This window comes from Protopterus annectens, chromosome 2.part1, assembly GCF_019279795.1.
Source record: "Protopterus annectens isolate FY-2018-M chromosome 2.part1, PAN1.0, whole genome shotgun sequence".
NCBI classification, from domain to species: Eukaryota; Metazoa; Chordata; order Ceratodontiformes; family Protopteridae; genus Protopterus; species Protopterus annectens.
In genome coordinates this window covers 453,664,784-453,688,815 of record NC_056729.1, presented here as the reverse complement: position 1 = coordinate 453,688,815, position 24,032 = coordinate 453,664,784, and the positions used below count along the sequence as shown (strand labels likewise).

The 24,032-nt window shown below is 41.5% G+C and overlaps 1 protein-coding gene across 1 annotated transcript in view; it reads right to left on the bottom strand.

Moving 5' to 3' along the window:
• The window catches only part of DCLK2 (doublecortin like kinase 2), a 1,465,027-nt gene that overhangs the window by 1,187,110 nt on the left and 253,885 nt on the right, over positions 1-24,032 (bottom strand). The window contains exon 3 of the mRNA XM_044063457.1: positions 466-800. Coding sequence (XP_043919392.1) covers positions 466-800 — 335 coding nt within the window. The remainder of the gene's footprint in view (positions 1-465; positions 801-24,032) is intronic.

The window sequence follows — 24,032 nt, the reverse complement described above, 5'->3', positions numbered from 1 at the left end:
CAGGAGATGAAAACGGCTCTATTATTATTATTTTTTGTTATTTAGTTTACCTTGTAAGATACTACAGAAAATTGTATATATGTATACCATCTGATCTACTAGGCACATTTGTATGCCTGAATAGCTATTTTTTATTTGGTCACAGACTACAATATTTTCACAACACCATTGCCAGCCAAGTTTCAGTAAAAAACTGCCATTATAAAAAAATGGAAACTGACATAATACTTCAGTCAGAAAAAAAATGAACATTTAAATTACAAGTTTAAAACTACAGTTTGACATAATGCAGCACCCTTCACTCATATCATGGTGAAACACAACAAAGCTGTTTTAAGTAAGAACTTTGAAACCTCAACTTGATTTAATACCGTTGTACATTAGGGTGTATAGTTTTAAAAGTATGGAAGATTAAGGCCGGTTATCTAAAAGAACAGCTCTGCAGATCATGTTTAATCGTGTTACCTGCTTTCCTTCAAGGGTACAGAGTCTCTTCACCACTCCTGAATCCAGCTTGATTGCTTCTGTTATGTCATTTAACACCTGTTCAAATGAGTGAGCTGTTTTCTTATTTAACAGAATCCTGACAGCTCGACGCGGTTTTACTCCACTGCGAATAACAGTCACCAGCTTGGGTTTAATAAAATCTTTATTCTCTTTGACTTCATTTTTTCCTGATGAAAGGGATGAGAGGGAGCGGGAAGAACCTGTCTTCACCGTAACTGACCAGTTTGGATTCACATTCTTAGTGTAGTCCAACTTACGGAATGGTTCATTTGATGCACACACGTAGCTTTCACCTACAAGAAAACAGAGATTTTTCAGTTCACAACTTCATGTAATGCTGTATCAAGGAAGAATAATGAACATATTGCTTCATAGCTGAGCATTTTTTTAAATTTAGAATTCACTAACTCTGAGTTGGTTGCTCCACAGACTCTTTTCCATGATGATGAGGACCAAACCAGTTAGGGATAAAAACAATAAATATATATGCTATTTTCTTTTTTTTTCTTTTTTTAATAGTCAATCAAATTTTTTTTGTGAGGCCAGAGAAAGATAGAATATCCAGAGAAAACCGACCCAGACATAGGAGGAATATGCAAGCTCCACAAAGACAATGAGTGGAACACTGCAGCTGAGAGGCAAAGGGCGTCTCACTGAGCCACTGTGCCACTTAGATTTTTTTTATTTTTTTACAGAATACACACTAGGCCATAACAGCAACAGTAACCTCTTCGGTTTGCTACAATTCCACATACATCAACAGTGTATATGGTTACCTTATCTCTTTACTCCTCTGGAATTTACCTAATAGCCCTGACCATTACCACTCTGCCTCCTAACCTATTCTGTATGCTTATTTATTTTGATATCAATTGGTTAAACAGTCTGAACCATAGGGACCTATTTCAATCACAATCCTGGCCAAAAGGCAAGGTTACTTAAAATGAAGCAGCAGTAATCATACAATTAGTAGAGTTTGATGCAATCATCTGAAAAAGAAGAGATAATGCACACAATTCCATCCCATCTTTATTCATACAGTTCTTATCACACTTGCATCAACAAATACTGAACAAATTACACCCTGCATGGCTACTATCACATGCTGCAGACACAAATGGAATCTATGTGTATACAAGATGTCTTGACAATTAGAAATAACTTTCAGCTGCTAGATCATTCTCTATTTAAAGCTGTCAGTAAGTACACGAACAGGCTGCGAGATCACAAATGCTACAATAATCTGAGTAGTGATAATATAGAGTTAACACAACAAACTAGGTATTACTGTTTTATGAGAATAGAAATAATATTAGACTGATGAAGAGACTAAAGATTTGACTTGATAGACTAAATAGGGGAGGTATTTAAAAGAAACCATGACAAGAGACAAGAGGATAGGTTTTCGCAAAATAAAAGGAAGGCCTAGTTGGAACTGCTGAACTGAGCTGCAAGTGTAGGGAGTTCCAGAATTTCACAGCCGGTAACGGAAAATGTACAATCCCCCCAAAGCTTGTTTAAGGCAGAATACATTAATGATGCGCTTTTCTAAGAAGTTAATAACTTTTGCTGCAGCACAGACATTCTTTTCTCCTGAAAAGTCACAACCCCACATGCAGTAACATGCAGTGCAGTACTTTTGCTCTGTGACTAACAGAACACCACCATGTCATACTAAGCATGGTGATGTGGCCAAACATCATTACAGATACCCATCCAAAATGGAGGAGTCTATTCTGGGATTTCTGTAGCATGTTAGGAATCCCATCTAATAAAAGAGTTATAAAAGGAACTCCATATTAACCTGTTGTTGAGAGAATGCCTTTGGCAATGCTTGTAAAGGTTTTCCTGCTGAAAAGATCTACTTACATTGTTGAAAACCATTAGCTGTAATTGGGCAGTAAAGGAAAGGTCACAGTGTTAAGGTACAGGCTAAGCTATTTAAAAAATAAACAATATTTCAATTTTTAGGTATAAAAGCCTACTGATGTGTTAAGTAATATACCAATATTTAGGTATGCACACTGTTTCTAATAATGTCTTATTCTTATCAGAGTTTATCATCTCTCCTGCTTCCACCAAATTATTTAAGAGTTTTAGACCCTGCTTTAGTCAGGTACTAGTGTCAGAGAAGTTTGCATACTTTTGTAGTCACCTTAAAGCATGTGCACATACGAGCATTATATCAGATAAAGTCTGTAGCCTCCAGTGCCAGGAGTTAATGCAGATACTAAAGGAGTGACCCCCTGACTGATAGCAGAAACTGGAGTATGGTAATGCCTACAGCCAGTTCAGGCATGAGTCCAATGAAAGGCAATCATGAACTAAATAACAAAGCAAAAAGATGTGAAGTGGAAATGGCACATGGTGGCACACAGTGAGTATGTAAAGGTCATTAAGGTTATTAAAACCATATTCAAAGCACTGCTGAAAATATAAACAGTGCTCGACTACCAAACTCACGGTACAAAAACAAAACATGTTTTAAAGCAATAGCATACAAGAGAAGAGTACTGCATCATTCAGCATGCAACTGCTGCATTTGACAGCTGAGGCAGGTACATCTTAAACTACTGCACAAACAGTACCAGCACTAAGGAAGCTGGCACTGCAGCACACACTTAGGTCACTGTCACCGCAGCCCACTACATTGATCCATTTTTTTATTTAAAAAGGGTGGTCAGGGATGTTGAGGGTATAGATACAGAGCATCAGTGTTCAAAATAACCCATAAAATCCTGCTTTCAAAAGGAAAACAATACATTGTGCGTGCGTGTGAAAGAAAACAGAGAGTCGAAGAGAGAAAAAGCAAGACAAAGGTCCCACATTAAATCATAAAAGCTGTACAGCACTATAAAATGTGACAGTCATCATGTGCATGAAAGCTATAGACTGCTAAAGTCACTACATCAAAGTTAAACAGTTATCAACCTAGAGTGTCAGGAACAATGTGACTGTGTGAAACAAGATGAAATACATTATGGTGGTTAGAATCTCTCTTCTGATCACAGTTATGTTTTAGAAGTGTATCCAGACAATAATTATTCAGTGCGTGGGGGGGGGGGTAGTTAAGTTGTGTGTAAAAATGACTACTCATCAATCGTGCTTATCAGGAAAAGGACATGTATAACAATCATAGGGTGACTACTACAGAGTCAAAGAAGGTGGACTGTAAAAGAAATATATTCTAGTGGGACAACCTGTACACAAAAGCATCTGAAACTGCTTTGTAGATTCTATAAATGAAAAGATGCAAAACATTTCATGATTCAAAATTTGCAATAAATTGTGTGTTTCAAAATTGTTACTTTAGCATTCTAATTTTAATTCATACCTACTAAAAATGTCATTAGGTTCCATGAATCATTATCCTATGACTCGCTTTGTCCAATTCAAAGTAAGCACAATGCAGAAAAATGAATCCTGAATGGACTGCCAATCTGTTGCAAGATATGCACAGAGATGTGTGCATACACAAACACACACATGCACACATGCACTGTGTACCCGCACCTACAGACAATTTAGGAAATCACCAAATCAGTTATGCCACATCTTTCTCATGTGGAGCAAAAAGTCCACCTAGGAACATAGGAGAAAGTGCAAACTGTCCTCTGAATGTGCCCAAACCAACAGCCAAACTGAAGATCTTGATGGACATCCAGGTACTGTGAGGTAATAACATTATATTGAACAATTTCCCTGCTAAGTTTACAACAAATATGTGCATATTACTTTTTTGAAGTAGAAATGCATAGAAATTAAATCATAAATAGTATAAAATAAGCATTTATCTATCAGAGATATAATTTCTAGCATTTATAAAAATAAAACATTGCAAATACTGAAATACGACTCAGATTTAAAATACAGATGCTCACTTACGTTTGCAGCTAAAGGCACACCTAAGTGCAGCTTGGAAACTAATGTCCAGATTCAGCGTTCCAAAACCTTTACTGTAAAATGGTAGATTGTTTCACAGATAAAAACCTATAAGTATAGGACCCACCAATAGGCTAATACAGGCACTAGAATGTGGTAAGTAGAGAAGTTGCCTTATATTCAGTATCTGTATACCTATATGAGGCAGGTATAGAGAAGAGGAATGAAGGTCAGCAGGACTAAGACAGAATATATGTGTGTGAATGAGAGTGAGGATAGAGGAATGGTGAGGATGCAGGGAGTAGAGGTGGCGAAGGTGAATGAGTTTAAGTACTTGGGATCAACAGTTCAGAGTAATGGTGAGTGTGGAAGAGAGGTGAAGAAGAGAGTACAGGCAGGATGGAGTGGGTTGAGAAGAGTGTCAGTAGTGACTTGTGACAGATGAGTACCAGTAAGAGTGAAAGGGAAGGTCTACAAGAGGGTAGTGAGACCAGCTATGTTATATGGGTTGGAGACAGTGGCACTGACAAAAAGGCAGGAGTCAGAGCTTGACGTGTCAGAGTTGAAGATGTTAGATTTGCACTGGGTGTGACGAGGATGAACAGGATCAGGAATAAGTATATTAGAGGGTCAGCCCAGGTTGGAAGGTTTGGAGACAAAGCCAGAGAGGCAAGATTACGTTGGTTTGAACATGTGCTGAGGAGGGATGCAGAGTATATTTGGAAAAAGATGCTAAGGATGAAGCTGCCAGGTAACAGGAAAAGAGGAAGGCCTAAGATAAGGTTTATGGATGTGGTGAGAGAGGACATGCAGGTGGTTGGTGTGACAGAGCAAGATGCAGAGGACAGGAAGAAATGGAAACAGGTGATCTGCTGTGGCGACCCCTAACGGGAGCAGCCGAAAGAAGAAGATGCATCTTTCTGTGCAGAATGCACCACATTTTCAGAACATGGATGAATTAAGCTGACACATCATTAGAAACACACAAACAATTCATAAATGTTCCACAACCAGTACAAAAATCCTGAATTTACAAGGGCAAAATGATCCAGTCAACTTAAAAAATGTAGTGTATATAAGTCTTTAAGGGTGGAATGGCACTTGTAGGTGATGTAGGTACTTGAGTGCACATGTAAAATTCTTTTAAATTTTACAGTTAATGGGCAAACAAAATATTCTCTGTTATACCTAGGTGCATAGAAGCATTTCACAGTCTCTGTCTGTTAAGATGGATTGTATTCGGCTTCCATTAAGGGTGAGTATGAAACTTCAGTAAATGGAATGTGGTGGCTGGTAGCTTTTGCACTCCTATATTCACATAAAATAAACATTTTGTGTGAAAAATAGGATTGTGTGAGGACTGACTCCACTGCTAAGTTGGTCCCCTTCCTGGTATATGCCTCTGATGAGCTTACCTGATTGATGCTTAGTCAGGTCGGGAAGTCTGCATTTATTAGTTTCCGCAATATTTTACATGAACTTTAATGAACAGGATGAAGATGTAAAGTTTGTGACATACTATTTTCACCGGTATTTCATTCTTTCATTTATTTTTATTCGCAGGAATTATTCACTTTAAGAGGATAGTGCAACAGGAAGTAGATGTTCATCATAAATAAAAACCAAAATCAAACACTGTACACTCAGACAATGCTAATATTTTCTGAATATAGTTGTATTCATGAAGTATTAGCACTGGACAGGTGCCCAGTTTTTTTCAAACATCTCCTAGGTAGAAGCGAAAGCACCCGCACCACCAACGTTGCAACATCACACTGCTAGGAATGATGACATAGGTCAACAATGACGTGTGAGTGAGTCACAAAAAGGTGCATCATTACACTGCTAGCAATGATGACATAGGTCAACAATGACGTGCGAGTGAGTCACAAAAAGGTGCATCATTACACTGCTAGGAATAATGACATAGGTCAACAATGAATTCTGAGAAATTCACAAAAAAAGGAACTTTTGAGGGAATTATTTTTAAAGCTAATGAACTGTTTTTGGCAGGTTTTTTAGGTCCACCGGGGCTGAGCAATCCTACTAGGGCACTGTACATGATCTTTAAATGCTACCTGATAGATTCTGCATAAAAGTGAATCACCACCTTCCAAAATATATAATTTAATCCTCTAAATACATAGTTTATTTTATTTTATTTTACATTTGCTAACTGGGGTACAGCACCTATCCCAGTTGGAAAATTTTCAGATAACCCTAGAGGAAAGAAAAATAAAAGCAGACAGTTGCAAACACAATGGATAACCGAAAAGAATAAAAAAGGTTCTTTAGGATGTGACAGAGATTGCTAACTAAACAGAAACAACACTACTGTTAAATAGTGTTATCTTCTGATATTTTCTAACAACACTATGACTGAAGACATTTTTATAGCATGTGGTTTGACATCAAAAATACTGTTACAAAAAAGTGATTATGACAAACAGGAGCAGGCATTTCAGGTAAAGCTCAGTGATCGCCTTGCAGAGCACTTACTGGTATCTATTTATATTTTGTTACCCCAACACACAACAATCACAAGGCACATTGTTATGATCAGCAGATATGCCCTGACACTTATTGTAACAATTCCACATCAGGCTTTAGGAAATCCAGACCAACATCCCCGCTAGAAGGAAAGCTCCTTGTTCTTGTGACTTGAGCACTATAGCCAGATGGGATTCAGGTCGTCAAACTGTCAGTGTAAGGAAGACACAGGACAAAGTACTGAAATGGCATTCTATGACTGAATAAACAGATGGAGCACGGCCTGGTGCTAGAAAACACCATTCTCAGGTACTATTGCAAGAACTTGACTACTTGAATACAACCTTGATCCATTCAAGGATGCACCCTTGACTATGCAACAGTTAGAGTTCATGACTGAAAGGATGTCCACATCACAAGAGCCGTGCAATAAGTTAATTATAACTGGACACTGCGTTACTGTATCAAATCTAGCATGAACATTTTAGCTCAGAGACAGTGAGGGCTACTCATGTATAGAAAATTCAGTACAACCCCCCTGAAGAACTCTTTCAGAAGTCTTCCAGCAATGACATAATGGTAAAAATCCTTGATTTAATCAGTGAAGGCAAAATTAAAGGATTTCAAGAATGTTGCCCACTCTGCATGTTTGAATTTATTTGCTACATCAACAGGACTAGTTTAATGCAAGTTATACTGTAATTTAGGACTTGTTGCACTGGAAAAGCTCATTGTAAATTATAATTTCAAGGCACAGTATCGTGCCATTAAAAGAAAAGGTCATTTCAGCAAATCAAGGAAGACACTTAAATAACTGAGACATTAATAAATGGTTACAGAAATTTACAGTGGAAATACATCTCTGCATTGACAAATATGACAAAAACACATTCTTTCAGACTATAAAGTGCTTACTCCTGACCCAAACCCTTAATGGCCTAACTTGCCCGAAATGTCAAGATGGCCTGATTCTCCTAAAGCAACATGAAAAAATTCAGGTTAAATGAAAGGAACATCTTGGAGACAATTTTCAATTGCGAATATTCAGTGGCAGATGACACTATGCATGCACAATCACACTGCAAAAGCTCTTATTATAAGTTATACAAGCAGAAATCTCCAAACAGATTCCACCCCGTACATATAATTGGGATTAATGTCAGGTTCTCCCTAGAGCTTCAGTTATGACAGCCTTTTTGTTTTTGTGTAGAGAACTGATAATGTAAATTGTATGTTGAGGGGGAATCAAAGTACTGATGATGCAAACTGTACGTTAAGGGGAATCAAAGTACTGATGATGTAAATTGTACATTAAGGGGAATCTGATTCCCCTTAATGTACAATTTTCACCATCGGTACTCTGAGTACTGATGATGCAAACTGTACACTAAACTGTAAACTATGCAAGCAAATGATCTACATTAAGGGGGAATCAGAGTACTGATGATGTAAACTGTACGTTAAGGGAAATTAAATAGTCCAGATAAGACACAAACCTCCAAAAAAGCACCCATATATTGTGTGTGTGTGCAGTATTTTATGCTGAAGATGTTAATACTCTTGTCCACTTTTAAGAAAAACGAACTATATTCACATTTGCATTAAATTACATCACGGACAGTAGATTTTCAGTTTATTGAGGGTACCTTTGGACAGATAACAAGAGAAGGAAGGTACAGTGACTCTTATGCATTGCTTTGAACATAGTAAAAAAGCATAGCCAATGCTTCTGAACATATGCAAAGCCACCATATTTACAGTAGTACTACTGTAGCCAAGTACCGTCGACATATTTACGTCAATCTAACCTACCGCTGATAGGAGTCCTGTGCAGCTTGACAGAAGTTGGGGCTGCTCTTCTGCTGCAACATCGATATTCTTAATGTTTCTTTAACTACCCAGACAACATCTTCACAGAAATATGTGGCACGTATTAAAAAGATACCGTGATAAAGTATGTTTGGCATGAAGAATAGCCATGATGAAAGTATGTCTTGCTCTCTGTCTCAGGAAAAATTCTTCCTTCTTTTCTTCTAAACCACCCTTTCCCCACCACTTAAAAAATATTCCCAAAACTCAGGATTCATGCCATCTTGTGTGTGATATTCCCTGCAAGGCAGACCTAACAAATTGCTGTAACCAATATCAGGACCTGTGCATGGCTTTCTGTGACATGACTAAGCCAAATTCCATCAGTCAGTATGTACTATGAATGTTACTTGTGAGGATTGTTTGACCTACAAGAATAATGAAGGCTCCAGATTCCTGTATGATCAGATACATGGCAACATTCTTTATCATTTTTGAAAGCAGACCCATTCAATAGCTGAACAAGGGTAAAGTAAGTGTGTCATGTCAGCCTTGTTCTGCATCTTTGCAGCAGTTACAGAATGCTTTACTAGGCTACTTAACGACTGCAAAGAAAAAAATTAAGTATTAGTGGGGGCTTAGTTAGTCTCAGCTGTCTGGGTTCGAACACCAAACATTCCGCATTATCTTTGGTCGGCTTCTAGTATGCTGAAGACTGTGCCACATTTTTGCATGCGTGCGCGTACACACACAAACAAACACACACACACACACACACACACACACACACACACACACACACACACACACACACACACACACACACTCTGACTGCCAGTCTGCATTAATTACAGATGTTGAAACATACCAGTATCTGAGACTCTCACTCCAATTTGAAGGCTCCATCAACTCTCTGACAGCCTTGCAAATGACCTTCTGTAGTTGGTCACTGAGGGGCAAACTCCGGAGAAAGCCTAGCATTTCCCAACCTCAGTGACCACCTCTCAATAACATACAGTGACATTCAGCACATGATTCAGTGTGCTAATGCTTCCTCTGTAAAATGCGTTGGCATGTCTTCCTTAGCTGTGACCTACAAAAGGACACCAAAATAGATCTACTGAATATGGCAATTGCTCAGATCAGCTTTATAAATGTGGTCCTTGGAGGACATACCAATATTAACTACACAGCCTAGAAAGAAACTACAGATGTTGTTTCCTGAAATCTTCAGCATTATGTAGGAACAGCATTGAAGTGACAATGGTATTCTCACTGTGGCCAGGATTAGGAGCAGGATTTTCACATCTTGACAAACAAAATGCTCTTTGTTCAAAAGGAACTCACTGCAAATAAAATATTAATTTTCCTGATATGCAGTGATCTAGCAGTTGATTATAATAAGAAAGGACGTGCAGGGTCAGCATGAACCGTTTTGTCCCCTGTACTCTCCACATACACAGAACAGCAAGTTTTACATTTTGCTTCTAACACTGTGTTTTTGTTTGAGTGTGGAATTTGACTGAAAGGACACTAACTGGATTTTACAGATCTGTTCACATTTGATTTTCTACTCTACTACAACTATTTACATATTGCATCGTCTATGGGATTACCTACCTTCTGTGATTACTCTGTGTTTGTGAATTTGTTCTATTTTCTTCTTTTGTGAATCTCTTCACCTGGGCTGTGCCAATAAATAAAAAAGCAAGCAAAATAACCACTCTATCGCAATGAGGGCATATACTCAAACATTGGTTCCAGTTCACTGGTACTATGTTTAGATGTCTCAGTGACAACTATGCAAGCAAATTATCTACTCCAAGCTTGGTTACAGGTAGAGACCTTTTAATGATCTCAGGAAAAGTTAAAAGACTACATTGAAGGTGCAGTTTAAGAAACTAGATATGAGCATCACAACTGCAGAGAGATGGTCATCATTTAGTCAGTGAGACTATAACCTTCATCAAGCTGTGGACTTAAAAGTAAAGACCTTGCTTTTTAATGCTGTAGACAGTGTAGGAAGAGCAAGAACAGAAATGCCAGTCTTCAGGCCCCTACCTATCTTTCATATCTCAGCATCTGCAGGATTGAATGAAATGTTTTGGATCTAGGACTGAATTAAGTCAGCTTAGGATACATCACTGAATTATGGTAGAGCTTACAGGGACTGCCAGTTACCCTGTTTATTATTTCTTGGAAGACCACACAGACTGGTGAAGTGAAACATTTAGTCACAGGCTGAGCCAAAGGCAGAATACAAAATGCTGTGCATAGCTTGTATAAATAGCAGTCTCAAGAATGCCAAAACATACAATTATAGTGGCAGATTTAGGCATGGGCGCAGGGGGGGTGTGCTGGCCCATTTTTCAACTTTTCCAAAAAAAAAAAAAAAATCAGGTGCATTTTTCCCTGAAGAATCCTGTCACCAATGTGCCAAATAAATCAGAGATGTGACTGGAGGCTGCAGTCAGATTAATTTTTTATAACTGTCCTCCTCCAACTGCATCTCCTCTTGTAATTTAGGCGCACTGGAGAGAGCTGTCAGTAATCGTCGTAAGACAAACTTATTCAGTTTTAACTGCTACAAGTGATCTGCTTTGAGGTAGTCTTGCTATAATAGCTGTATAGCATACTGTACATTTTATTAGTTTATGTGCCATGGACATTTGAAATTATTTGTTGATGGACAATAACTGTACAGTATATTGTGACTGCTGTGATGTGTTAAAACTTAGTGTTCACTGTTTTACTATATGTTCATGCAAGTTGCAAATCTTTGGAAGCTGTTTAATGGGCACAATTCTATGGTGATAAAATGTGCAACTAACTGCATTTTGTGCACCTTGAAAATACCAATGCACTTATTTATACCACACCACATTATTATACAAATCCAACGTTGGGATTCCCTGTGCATTTTAAAAGTTATTGTGATCCACTTGCTGATTGCGACTACCTTGTCTAACTTTAATATACAGATAAAATTGTCATTGCTTTTGGCAAACTCCGTTAGCCCTTACAAAATAAGGAAAACGGGGATTGTTTAGATATGTGTTATTATCTGTCCACAAATGCAGAGCAACATTTGCACATGATTACATCTTTTGCTTTTAGATTACATGTTTTATTTATCAGTTTAAATTGGCAATTCTGTAAAAAATGAATGTATGCCTTTGAAGGACTTTCAGGGGAAACGTGTTGGTCTAAGTCTTGGAAGCTTAAACTTTGGATCAAGTAAGCCCCCATCCATATGAAGTAGAGTGCAAGAGATGGGTGCTCTGAAATTATGCAGAGGCTAATGCACTGCTTATCTCAGATGTGTACTGCCCCCAAAATCCCCAGTGATCGCAACACCTCCTTCTGCTGGTTTCATTGGCGTGGCCCTGTGTGCTTATTGTGGAATTCTAAAAATTGGTTAGCACTCTTTTCAGCATCTGAAGTTAACACCCTGTGCACATCACATATGTTGTGTGTATAGTAAGTGAAAAATGACATTATTGCAAAGTATATTGTCTCCTTTCCTTCTCTCCAGTAGCCGTTTATCTCTTAAGCATCTGTGTATATTATTTGTCACTTGTGGTGTGTGGCCAGTTATACCTCTTTAACTGCTGTCAGTTTTGCCCTCATATTTAGTGTTGCTTCAAATAGATCTACTGATTTTCTTTATAAGGTCAGAACCATTTAAAGGTAAACTGTATGGGTACACTGCTTGAATACTCTGAAAAGTAAACAAAGAAGTGCTCTTGTTTTTGATCATATACTTCACTTTTAAATAGCATTGCTGTACTTGGAAGATGAGAGGTTGTAAGCTAACACAACACTTGCCACAAAGAACTTGGAGAAGATGGAATTAATAATGACAAGAAATTTACAATATGATGTTGTTAATCTTTTACTTTTATTTATTTAAAAACAACACACCTGATACACTTGTAATAGGTGACTCTATCGTCAGGCACACTGACGTCCTGCTCACCAGGCTGAATAAGGAGAAGGTCACGGTGAGCTGCCTGTCGGGTGCTAGGATCCACCACATAACACAAGCACTCAGGTCACTCCAAGGCAAGTACAAATATGACTCAGTCATTGTCCATGCTGGTGTGAATGACCTGAGATGTACCTCCCTGGACTACATGAAAAGAGACATAGAGGAGCTCTCTGAGCATGTAGCCCAGGACGGTATGACCCTGACCTTGAGTAGCATCTTACCCTCACCAAGAATGATGCCACAATATGAAGACAAGATGATCAATTTCAACAACTGGCTAAAGTATTGGTGTCATTCAAAGAGGATCCAATGCCTGTCAGCCTGGGATGACATGCTCGACAAGCCACGATGCTTCGCTAGGGACGGCTTCCACCTGTCACCCCTGGGCTTTCGGATATTGGCAAAGGCTCTTGCTACCCCCATAGTGCCTTTTTTAGGCAAGGCTCAAAAGACAAACCTACCTCCATAGGTATCACAAGGGATAAGAAACTAATAGTAATGCTACTCAACGCCAGAAGTCTAAACCTCAAGATGCATGCACTCGAAACTCTCCTTAGCATGGAGAACATCGATATCTGTGCAGTAACAGAAACCTGGTTCAAGGCTCCCGAGAGCACCCCAGCACTACCAGGTTTACCTCATACCATGCTTTTCAGCCCCAAAACTTGGACCGAACCACAAAAGGAGGGGGAGTATCAATATTCGTCAAAGATACCCACACCTCCAGGTTGGTGGCACAGCATGAAGCATCAGAGACTATCCATGTGCAGCTAACAGTGGGTAAAACTGCCTTCCAGTTTATAGCCTGCTACAGACCACCCTCCCAAACCCAGGAACCCCACTCGGCCTTCCTGAGAACACTGGAAAATATGAAGGTCTCTCCAAACACCATTATATTGGGTGACTTCAACTACCCAAACATAGACTGGGAGCATTACTCTAGCTCCAACACCTTAGCCCAAAGTTTCCTAGAATTTATAAACTCAAATGCTATGGAACAACTTGTTACCACTCCCACAAGAGGGGAAAACATACTAGACCTGATCATCACCAACATGGGGACTCTATGCTCCAGACCAGAAGTGTATCCGTCACTAGAAAGATCAGACCATAAACTAATCTCACTGGATATTCACATCCCGACTCCACCCCCTGCCCTGAAAACCACAGTGAAAAACTTCTCTAAAGCAAATTTCACACTCCTCAAAACTGAGGTGGAATCCTTCAAAGCCCCCGGGCCTGTGGAAAATATGGCCCAGACCGCAGAATCCTTTATAAACACATTCTATGAACATCTTCAGGAATGCATGGATCATGCAATCCCAAATAAAACCAAGACCCAATCCTCCAAAGGCAGACGTCCTGTCTGGTGGACCTCAGCCATAAACAAATTATACAATAGAAGGAGGAAGCTACTACATGATAGAGCAAAATCCCAAAAAGGGAAGGCATCTCTGATCAGTATTAGCAAAAAACTACGGGCACTCATAAAATCGTCTAAGGCCAGCTTTGAGAGAAAAATTGCACAGGACACTAAGGATAATCACAAGGCTTTCTTTAGTTATGTTAGGAACCTGGGTGGGAATTCCCAGATATGTTCAGAATTAGTCCAAAATTACAAAAAATACACCAAACCCACAGACATTGCCAACATCCTAGCTGACAGGTTCAGCGCAAACTCCCCCCCCCCTCACCAAAAGGGCAAATATCTATCCCAGCAGAGTGCTGCCCCCCTGACATCTCAAATGCTCAGGTAAGAGCTGCCCTCTCCAAAGCAAAAAACACAGCATCAATGGGACCAGACGTTTTCCCGGCCTGCGTCCTACATGAACTCCAAGAAGAGCTAAACCCAAACATAAAACTACTGTTCAATCTCAGCCTTACTACAGGATATGTACCCAAAGAGTGGCGTACAGCAACAGTGGTCCCTCTCCACAAAGGTGGTGCCTCAACGGATCCTGGAAACTATTGCCCCATAAGCCTGACTAGCTTGGTCTGAAAAGCTATGGAAAGGATCATCATGGACCTCATAAATAAAGATATTGGGGACTTACAGACACTGGATCCTACCCAGTTTGGCTTTGTTAAGGGCAGATCCTGCCTGTTAAACCTGGTTGATTTCTTTGAAACCATCACCAAGGCCATTGACAAGGGGAAGGTGGTCCACACAGCCTACCTGGACCTCGCAAAACCTTCAATACAATACCCCACTCGGGCATTATAGATAAGCTCACCAGCTTAAATATAAACCCCTATGTCACTAGATGGGTTGCAAACTGGCTCAAGGACAGAACCCACATGGTTAGAATTGCTGGAGCCATGTCAGACTCCAAACCAGTTACAAGTGGCATCCCACAAGGCTCAGTCCTGGGACCTCTCTTGTTTGGTATATATTTCTCGGAGGTACAGGCCAACACGGAAGGACTGTGGCTGACCAAGTTCGCAGATGACTGCAAACTGGGTGCCATAATCGACTCTCCAGCCGACACAAGCATCCTCCAAAAGGGCTTCATAGAAACAGACAACTGGTGCCAGAGCCATGGCCTCAAGCTAAATGCCAAAAAGTGTATAGTCATCCCCTTTGGCAAAAACAAAGTGCCCACAAATTACCACATAGGTGGTAATCTATTAAGTACAGAAGTAATTAGGGACCTGGGGACCCAAGTTGATAGCAATTTCTCATTTGACAACCACGTGTCCAAAGTGGTTAGAAAAACATTTTATATAGCCCACCTAATCATGAAGGGATTCACATCTAGATCAGGGGAGGTCATCATGCCTCTTTACTCATCCCTCATCAGGCCCATAATTGAGTACAATGCCCCTTTTGGGGTGTACCTTACCAGACACCTGCAGCAACTGGAAAGACCCCAAAAGTACCTCACCAAGAGGATCAAAGGGCTCAAACAGATGCCATATGCTGCCCGGTTAAAGAAACTCCAGCTCTACTCAGTGGCATACCGCCTGCTCAGAGGTGATCTGTGCCTGACGTATAAAGCCATGTCCAACCCGGAATTAATTGACATGCTGCACCTCAGAAAATCCAAATCCCATCGAGCTACGCGCTCGAGAGACTTGAACCTCAGCACTGAAATAAATAGGACATGCTGGAGGGACAGATTCATAACCCAGAGACTCCCTTCACTCTGGAATAAAATCCCAGTCCAGGTTAGGCAGAGTCCCTCATTGACTCTCTTCAAGAGGAATCTTGATGAGTGGATGGAAGATCGTAGGTTTACCCCGGGTATCACTTCTGTGTCACTGTTAGACAGAGGCACAGTATACTAACCTCGAAAAAGGGCATAGCAAAATTAATTTAAAATGGGTGCCGAAAGCCAAACACACTTTGGCTAGGCTTATAAATGCCCTAGGGCAGATAGCCTAGTATGAACCTATGAACCTATTTGTTGACCGGGAGAGTCTGACTGGACACAGGTCCGTTTTCAGCAGAGGCCCGGGGAGGAAAGCTCCACACTCAAATGTTTAAGACATTACACAATTAGAGAAATATCACATAAAATTATCGACACTGTTACAGCTGTAGAGCATGATACAAGATTAAACAAAGTTGTATAACAGCTGTAGAGCAAGAATTAAGCCATAGTGACAGATGTTAAACATAGTTACAGAAGCAGAACAAATTCATAAATTGGCAACTGAAACAAGTTGTTTGTCAGGTACATAAGAGACAAATTGTTGCAATAAGAAGGTATTATTGTATAGTAAGTAGATTAGGTTAAAGAGAAAATGAGGTTGCTATTATCAGGTAGTTTAGTGGGGTGCAGAGAGAGGTAGTGGGTGGGTGGAGTGGGTGTTCATTGAGAGGGAGTTGCAAGGGCATTTTCTGCAAGTAAGCAGGTGAGCTTTTAGTAAAGATTTGAAGTGGGTGCATGATGTTGCAGAGGTAATTGAGTGTAGAAAGGAGTTCCATAGTTTGGCTATAGTGCAGGACAATAATGCTTCTCCAGCAGAGTTATTGGTTCTTGTGACCAGTAGGAGGTTTTTGTTGCTGGCCCTTAGAGGTCTGGTGGTGAGGTAGGGTTGGAGTAGATTCTGAAGCGATGGTACTTTTAGTGGATGGTTTACTAGTTTGTGGGCAAGTGCCAGTTGGTACCATTGAAGGAGGTGAGGAAGCTCTAGCCAGCCCAGTTCTGCTAGTGAGAGGCAGTGGTGACTATGGTAGGATACCCCTGTGGCAAACTTGGCAATTTTGTTGTAGCAGTTTTCGAGCTTATTTAGATTGCATTGTCTTAGGTTTGCATATAGAGAGACGTAAAGTAAGGTGGAGGTAAGGTGAGAATTCACACTCATTGATGGGACTGATGGGTTTGGTTCCGAGCCCTAGGAACCGAGTTGGCCTTTTTATCAAGCTCGCACCAGCCAAAAACCTCTCAAGCTAAATCTCTACCCAGAATGCCCTTCTCCCCGTTACCCCAGATCTCATTTGCCACATAGCCATAAAGCCACGTTTCAGCCGAGCTCTCAGCTAAGTGGAACTTTATTTGATATTTGTGTGGAAAATTTTTGATATCTTCATATTTTATTGAGCGATTAGTATTTTTAGGGTGTTTTCTTCTGTCTGATCTTGTTTTTTCTTCTCTATTCTACCCGTTGTTACCATTGGTAAACTTTCAAGTATCATTGTTGGTACAGCCTTTCCTCCTTTACTCTTGTGGTATTCCTTCAATACCATAGCTGGTATTGTCTTTCCTGTTTAACCTGTTAGCTTTGGTTTTTAGTAAGGTGTTTTCTTTCTTCTCTACATATAACTGTATTGCTATATTGTGACTTCTTTGAACAGTGTTTGACTAATTGGATTATACTGTTGGCCTGTGATGTCTCTTTATCAAGATGTCGGATAAGAAGGGTACTTCAGGTTTTAAGCATTGTGCTTCATGTAATGGCAAGTTACCTAATAGTGATTCTAACGATGATGGTGTATACTGTTTGGGAGTGCCCCACCTTTCGGTGCAGCCTCCATGTGACATTTGTCAGAGTTTCAGTCAACACACTCTTAATGAGCACAAAAATAAACAGATTCTGAAAGGGTTACTCAAGTCTCCCTTTTCAGAGGCCATTTCTGTGATGGAGGTCTCAATCCTTTCTACTAAAGACAAAGAAGTCCCACTCAGTTCCTTCCTCACCATCGGGTGATCAGGGCAAACCTGTGAAATCAAAGGTCCCAAAGTTGTCTTTGGAGCATAAATCTGCCTCTACGGCTCCGTTTTTCTCAGCTCTGAGCATCTCAAATCCTTCGATACTGGTGCCAGTTTCGGCACCGGTCCTGCCTTCAGCACCAGTTATAGACTTTACTACACCTATTTTGACTTCCACACCTGTGGCTACTTCGGCTCATGGCACACATTCGACTACTTCATTAGTTACCATTTTGGAACCGACCGTTTCAACTCCAAGTGCCACTTTGGCACCGAGCATTGTACTAACTTCAATGGATTTGACCCCTTTACTCCAGGTCTTGAAACATGAGACTTTGGTGCCTGCAGACCTTGCACCATGGACCTGATACTCCCCTTCCATAGATCCATTTCTGGGCCAAGAGTATAGCCCCTTCATTGAATGTCCTGACTCTTCGTCCACAGTATTCATAAGATCCATCAGGAGCCTGTCAGACCACGACGTGGTGCATCTTGTGGACAAGCTGTTGCTGGCCAGAGGAATACCCACACTTTCTAAGACCCATCCACCTGCAGGACTTGGGTAGACTTATCCATGGACTCCATCTTACACTCCTCCTTTGACCATCTCGGTTCCGAAGATTTTTGCTCAGACATCCTTCTTGGAACACAGAATCTCTGCACCTACAGTGCATCTCACTCTGGCTCCAAGTTTGCCCCTTTGGTTCCTGTGGAACCGGTCCTTATTCAATCTGGGGATTGGGGGACGAGCGCTTCGTCCCATGGCATGGAGCAGTCTTTCTCCTCGGTTCTATCCTCAGTGCCGATAGCCGTGTCTGCACCGATCCTGCTTGAGGCTCCACCCATAGGGGTAGGTTCATCAGAGCAGGGTGTGACCCCGGTTCCAAGGTTATGATTCTTGGTTCCAGGCTCCCATCACTCTTTGGGTGGGCCTGCCTTCCACACGATGGAGGGCTCTTGCTTCTGGCAGCACTCCTTTGATGTCGTAACCCCAGTTTTTACCCCTGAGCTTCAGCTGTCACAGACCACCTCCTGGACACCAGGCAAAGAATCCGCAAGACACCCCTGTTCAGGGTACCCACACTTCCGAGTCCTTCTCAGAGACTCCCACTGAGGAGCCCCCTCAAAAGAGGACATGCAAGAGGAAGCACATGGACTCATCTGAGGAGTCCTTAACTGAAAACACAGATTAGGATGATGGTGAAGGGTCCCTGTGGTCACCTCCTGATGATGTCTCCTTCAGAGACATCCTAAAAATGCTAAAGCAGGGAGGTGACTGGAAGCCCTCCAACCCTTCATGTGAGTAGTACATGTTCCTGCAGACTTTCCGCGCCTGACCTTCTACCTCCTGGGTGACCCCGCCAAACTCATCTAGCTCATCGTGCAGCATGCTTGGAAGAACCCTCATTCCATTGAGGCAATCCCTCTGAGACCAGAGAAAATTCTTTCCCCTCCCAAGGAGAATCCGCATTGGTCCAAAGGATTACCAGTCAATGTTATGGTGGTGGCGGCCACGAAAAAGGACTTGGCTGAGGAAAGTCCCACTGTCCATCCACCCAACAGGGAGTCCTGGGCAGTGGACAGATTTGGGAAGCATGTTTTTGCATCAGGGACCTTTGCTATACGGTCCCTGAACTATTTGACACATTTTATGAGGCTCCAGAGGGACTTGATCTCTCAACTCTCTGGGACGCTCGCAGGACAGTTGTCTGATGTGATCAGGGATAAATTGGCCTCGCAGCTCTCAACCCTGGAATAGATATCCAACTCATCCATGAGGTTGCTTTCAAATGAGATTGAAAGGGAAGCTAGAGCAGTGGGTTCAGGCATTATGAGGAGTCATCCTGGATGCACATTTGTGACCTCACGGACCCCTTCAAGTCTTCCTTTCTGAATGCTCCCATCGAAGCTTCATCCCTTTTTGTCTCCAAAGTGAAGGACACACTAGCCAGGTGCGAGCAAGATGGAAAGACCCTGTCTGCCGTAGGCCTACGGTTTTCCAATCCTCAATATACCTTCTCCAGGAATCAGAAGAGTGGAAAAATGTGGCACAAAAAATCTCAGGGTTCTTTCCATGCGACACGTGGTGATGATACCCTCAGGGGCAGAGGGGGTAATCATTCTGGAAGATGCTCTACAGAGGCAGAGGGGGGTCCTTGTAACCAAGGCTCCAGGGATTCCTTCTCTGGACAGCCTTACCAGTGCTCCGGAGGAGCAGCCAGATTGCTTACCTCTGGAAGCAGTCGGGGGTTGTTTCTCTCTGCACCAAGCTGCCTGGCAATCCATTACCACCGATCATTGGGTGCAGAGTATCATTACCAGAGGTTATACCATTCCCCTTTCTTGTCAGCCAAACCTTCCAAGAAAACTTCCCAACATTCCACCCAGTCAAAGGGAAGAAGCAGCTTCAGAGATTATAAAGCTGTCTCAAAAAAGAGAGTCCTCCAACCAGTCCCACCAGACCAGTGCGGATCCGGATTTTACCCAAGATTCTTTTTGGTGCCAAAAAAGACAGGGGACTAGAGACCCATTTTGGATCTCAGCAGCTTAAACAAGTCTGTCACCCAAACCAAATTCTGGATGGTCATGGTTCAGTCCACTCTTCCCTTTTTAAGAGAAGGCAATTGGATGTGCTCGATAGATCTCAAGGCTGCTTACTACCACATCAAGATAGACAAATGCTCCAGGAGTCTGCTTCACTTCTGGATAGGGGCCAGCCATTATCAATTTTGTGCCTTGCCATTTGGTCTTTCTACAGCCCCCAGAATGTTCACAAAATGCATGGCAGTGATAACTGCTCACTTGAGACTACAAGGATTCCGGGTGTTTCCATATCTGGATGACTGGCTCCTTAATGCCACCACCAAGCATCTTCTGGTTACAGCACTGCATTATACTCTTTCTCTAGCAAAATTGTTAAGAATAACGATACACTGAGAGAAGTAAAACCCTACTCCTACACAACAAAGAGAGTTCATTGGAGCAGTGTTCAATACTCAGTCCTGTCTAGTATCACTCACAGTTCATGGACTCCAATGATTGAGGCTTCAGCTCTGAGTGATACTCTCTCAAACAAAAGTCTCAACAAGGGAAGTTCTTCAGACCATAGGTTCTATGGCAGCTTCAATCCCGATAGTGCCTCTAGCAAAGCTACATATGTGGATCCTGCTATGACTCCTTTTTTGTCAATGTTTCCCAAACTATCACCCCCTCTATTACCAGATTCGAATAACCAACTCCTGCAAACAGGACCTCCTTTGACAGATGAGGCCAGACGTAGAACTTTGGAGTCGCCCATTTCAATCTCCTCAGCCCAGAGCCATTGTGACCACAGATGCTTCCCTGTTCGGGTGGGGGGGGGGCATTTCCAGGGAAAGACAGTCAAAGGCACATGGTCCACCTCAGAGGTCCACCTGCATATCAATGTTCTGGAACTGAGAGCTGTGCTGTTAGCACTGCAGGCCTTTCATTCTGCTCTCCCTTCCGGGACAACTGCAAATCAGTCAGACAATATATGTCAGTGGTCTGGTATATCAACAAGCAAGGAGGAATCACATCCAACCCCCCATGTCAAGAAGCCATGAGAATTTGGCAGTAAGGAGATAGATTCCAACCGCTTTCTGATAGCAACGCATATCCCAGGGAGCTCCAACGTGATTGCGGACAAATTGAGCAGATGCATCCTCATGCCTCACGGGTGGTCTCTCAAACCCAAGGTGGCGACAGAAATCTTCAGCCACTGGGGCCAGCCTTGCTGCAAACTTTTTGCCTCCCCATTGAACAAGTGCAGCAGCTATTTTGCCCTACTTCTCCTGGAGGGGGAGTCACAGAGGGACACACTGATCCACGATTGGCCTTCGGGACTTCTTTACACTTATCCTCCCATCCCCCTAATTCCACAATTTCTAAAGAAAGCTCTTCGGTTGAGATGCAAGGTGATCCTCATAGATCCATTCTGGCCTCAACAAGTTTGGTTCCTCTTCCTTCAGCCTCACCTAGTATACCCGCCATGGATTCTGGGCCCTCTACCAGATCTGATTACTCACCCCCAAGGGTTCAGTCACCCAAATCTGTCCAGTCTCAAGCTGACAGCTTGATTTCTCCACTTCCATTAGTCGCCAGGCAAGCTAATCTTTCCTCGCCTGTTCAAGACATAATTCTGGCCTCTCATAAACCATCCACCAGAAGACCATTTCAGGATAAATGGAAAAGGTTCTCCATCTGGTCCAAGGATAACATGCTAGATCAGCTTCGGCTCCAGTAACTGCAGTGCTTCAATACTTGGCTAAGTATTTTGATAATGAAGCCTCTGCCTCTACCGTATGAGTGCATCTAGTGGCAATTTGTAATTTCCACAATGGTATAGATGGCATCCCTCTTATCTTTTTACACTTTTGCAAGGTCTTCCTCAAGAGGACCTCTCATATCAGGCCTCCTGTTACACAGCCCGTGGAACCATGGAACCCCACTTTAGTCCTTCAGTCTTTGACTCAAAAACCTTTTTAACCTGCTGCGAAGTGTGACCTAAAGTTTTTGTTTTGGAAATCCTTGTTCTTGGTAGCAATCACATCTGCCAGAAGGGTCTCAGAGCTGCAGGCATTGTGTATCAAGAGGCCCTATCTGGTCTTTCATAAAGACAGAGTATCACTTCAGATGAATCCATCCTTCCTTCCCAAAGTTGCTTCTGAATTCTCCATAAACCAGACCATTGATCTACCAGTGTCCTTTCCAAATTTTGCCAATAGAGGAGAGTACTGCCTTCACTCCTTAGACATACATAGACAACTGAGATTTTACCTAGACAGGGCCAAACCTGTCCATAAATCTAAACAGCTTTTCATCACCTTTTCTGGGCCCAGAATGGAAAAGGCTGTTTCCAAGATTACATTATCAAAACGGCTAAGGGACTGCATATGTTTCACCTATCCCCTCAGTAATGAACCTATGCCAAAAGTTAAAGCTCACTCCACTAAATCTATGGCAACATCTGTAGCTTTCCATTCCAGGGCTTCCATGGATGACATCTCTGCAGCAGCTACTTGGTCTAAGCCTCATACCTTTATCAATCATTACAAATTGGACTTGGTCTCCAGAGAGAGAGCTGCCTTCGGTTCAATGATGCTCAGGAATGTTCTTCCATAAGGGCCGGCCCATGTACCTCAAGGTTGCTTGGGATTCTGTCCCATCAGTGATGAATGGAAAAAACATAAACAGCATCAGATAAAGAAGTTATGTTTTACCATAACGTTCCATCTGTGTTGTTTATCTTATTTCATTCATCACTTCCCACCATCCTTCCCTCTCCAAAGGCTCATGGGGGATGCTTTGGGTCTAGGTGGTGTCCTAGGGTATTTGCCTCAAGTGGCCTCAGCTTTACTTCTCTTTCTCTAGCAAACTCGATCTGAGGTAACAGGGAGAAGGGCATTCTGGGTAGAAACTTAGCTCAAGAGTATTTTGGCTGGAGCGAGCTTGGTAAAAAGGTTGATTCGGTTCCGAGGGCTTGGAACCAAACCCATCAGTCCCATCAGTGATGAATGAAAGAAGATAAACAACACAGATGGAACATTACGGTAAGACAAAACTTCTTTGTTTTGTATCAGTTATTAACTAGGCCATTTAAATATGGGGGTTTATTTTCAAAATTGTGGGGAAAATAATGGAAGAGGTTATTTTGGATAAAATGTCATAATATAAACAGCTTGTAATTTGAAATCATATTATCAGCATGCATATGTTGAAAATTGATCTATAAGCTTGTAAAATGATGTTCTATAACAATACAGTAGCTGTAAAAAAAAAAAAAGTGCTGTAATTTAATTTATTTAGAATTTAAGTTCAACATTTGATAGGGTCATACACAACAGTGATCAATAAATTAGAGCAACTAGATATTGATGTATTATTGATAAGATGGATAGCTGCAAAGCTTACAAATAGGACATGGCAAGTATCATACACAGACTGAACAGGTAAAATTCTAGGGTACTGTTAGGGTGTCCAACAGGAATCTGTCTTGGGTCCATACTTGTTTAGATTGTATCTTTCAGATCTATCTTTTTTTATCTGAGATGTTCAACAGTCTATATGCATATAACTTGTAAATGGGTAATCTGATTATGTGGTTACAGATAGGGCATGATTACAAAAGAACTTGACTAAGTTGACCATTTGGACCCAGGAGATTAATATACTGGTAA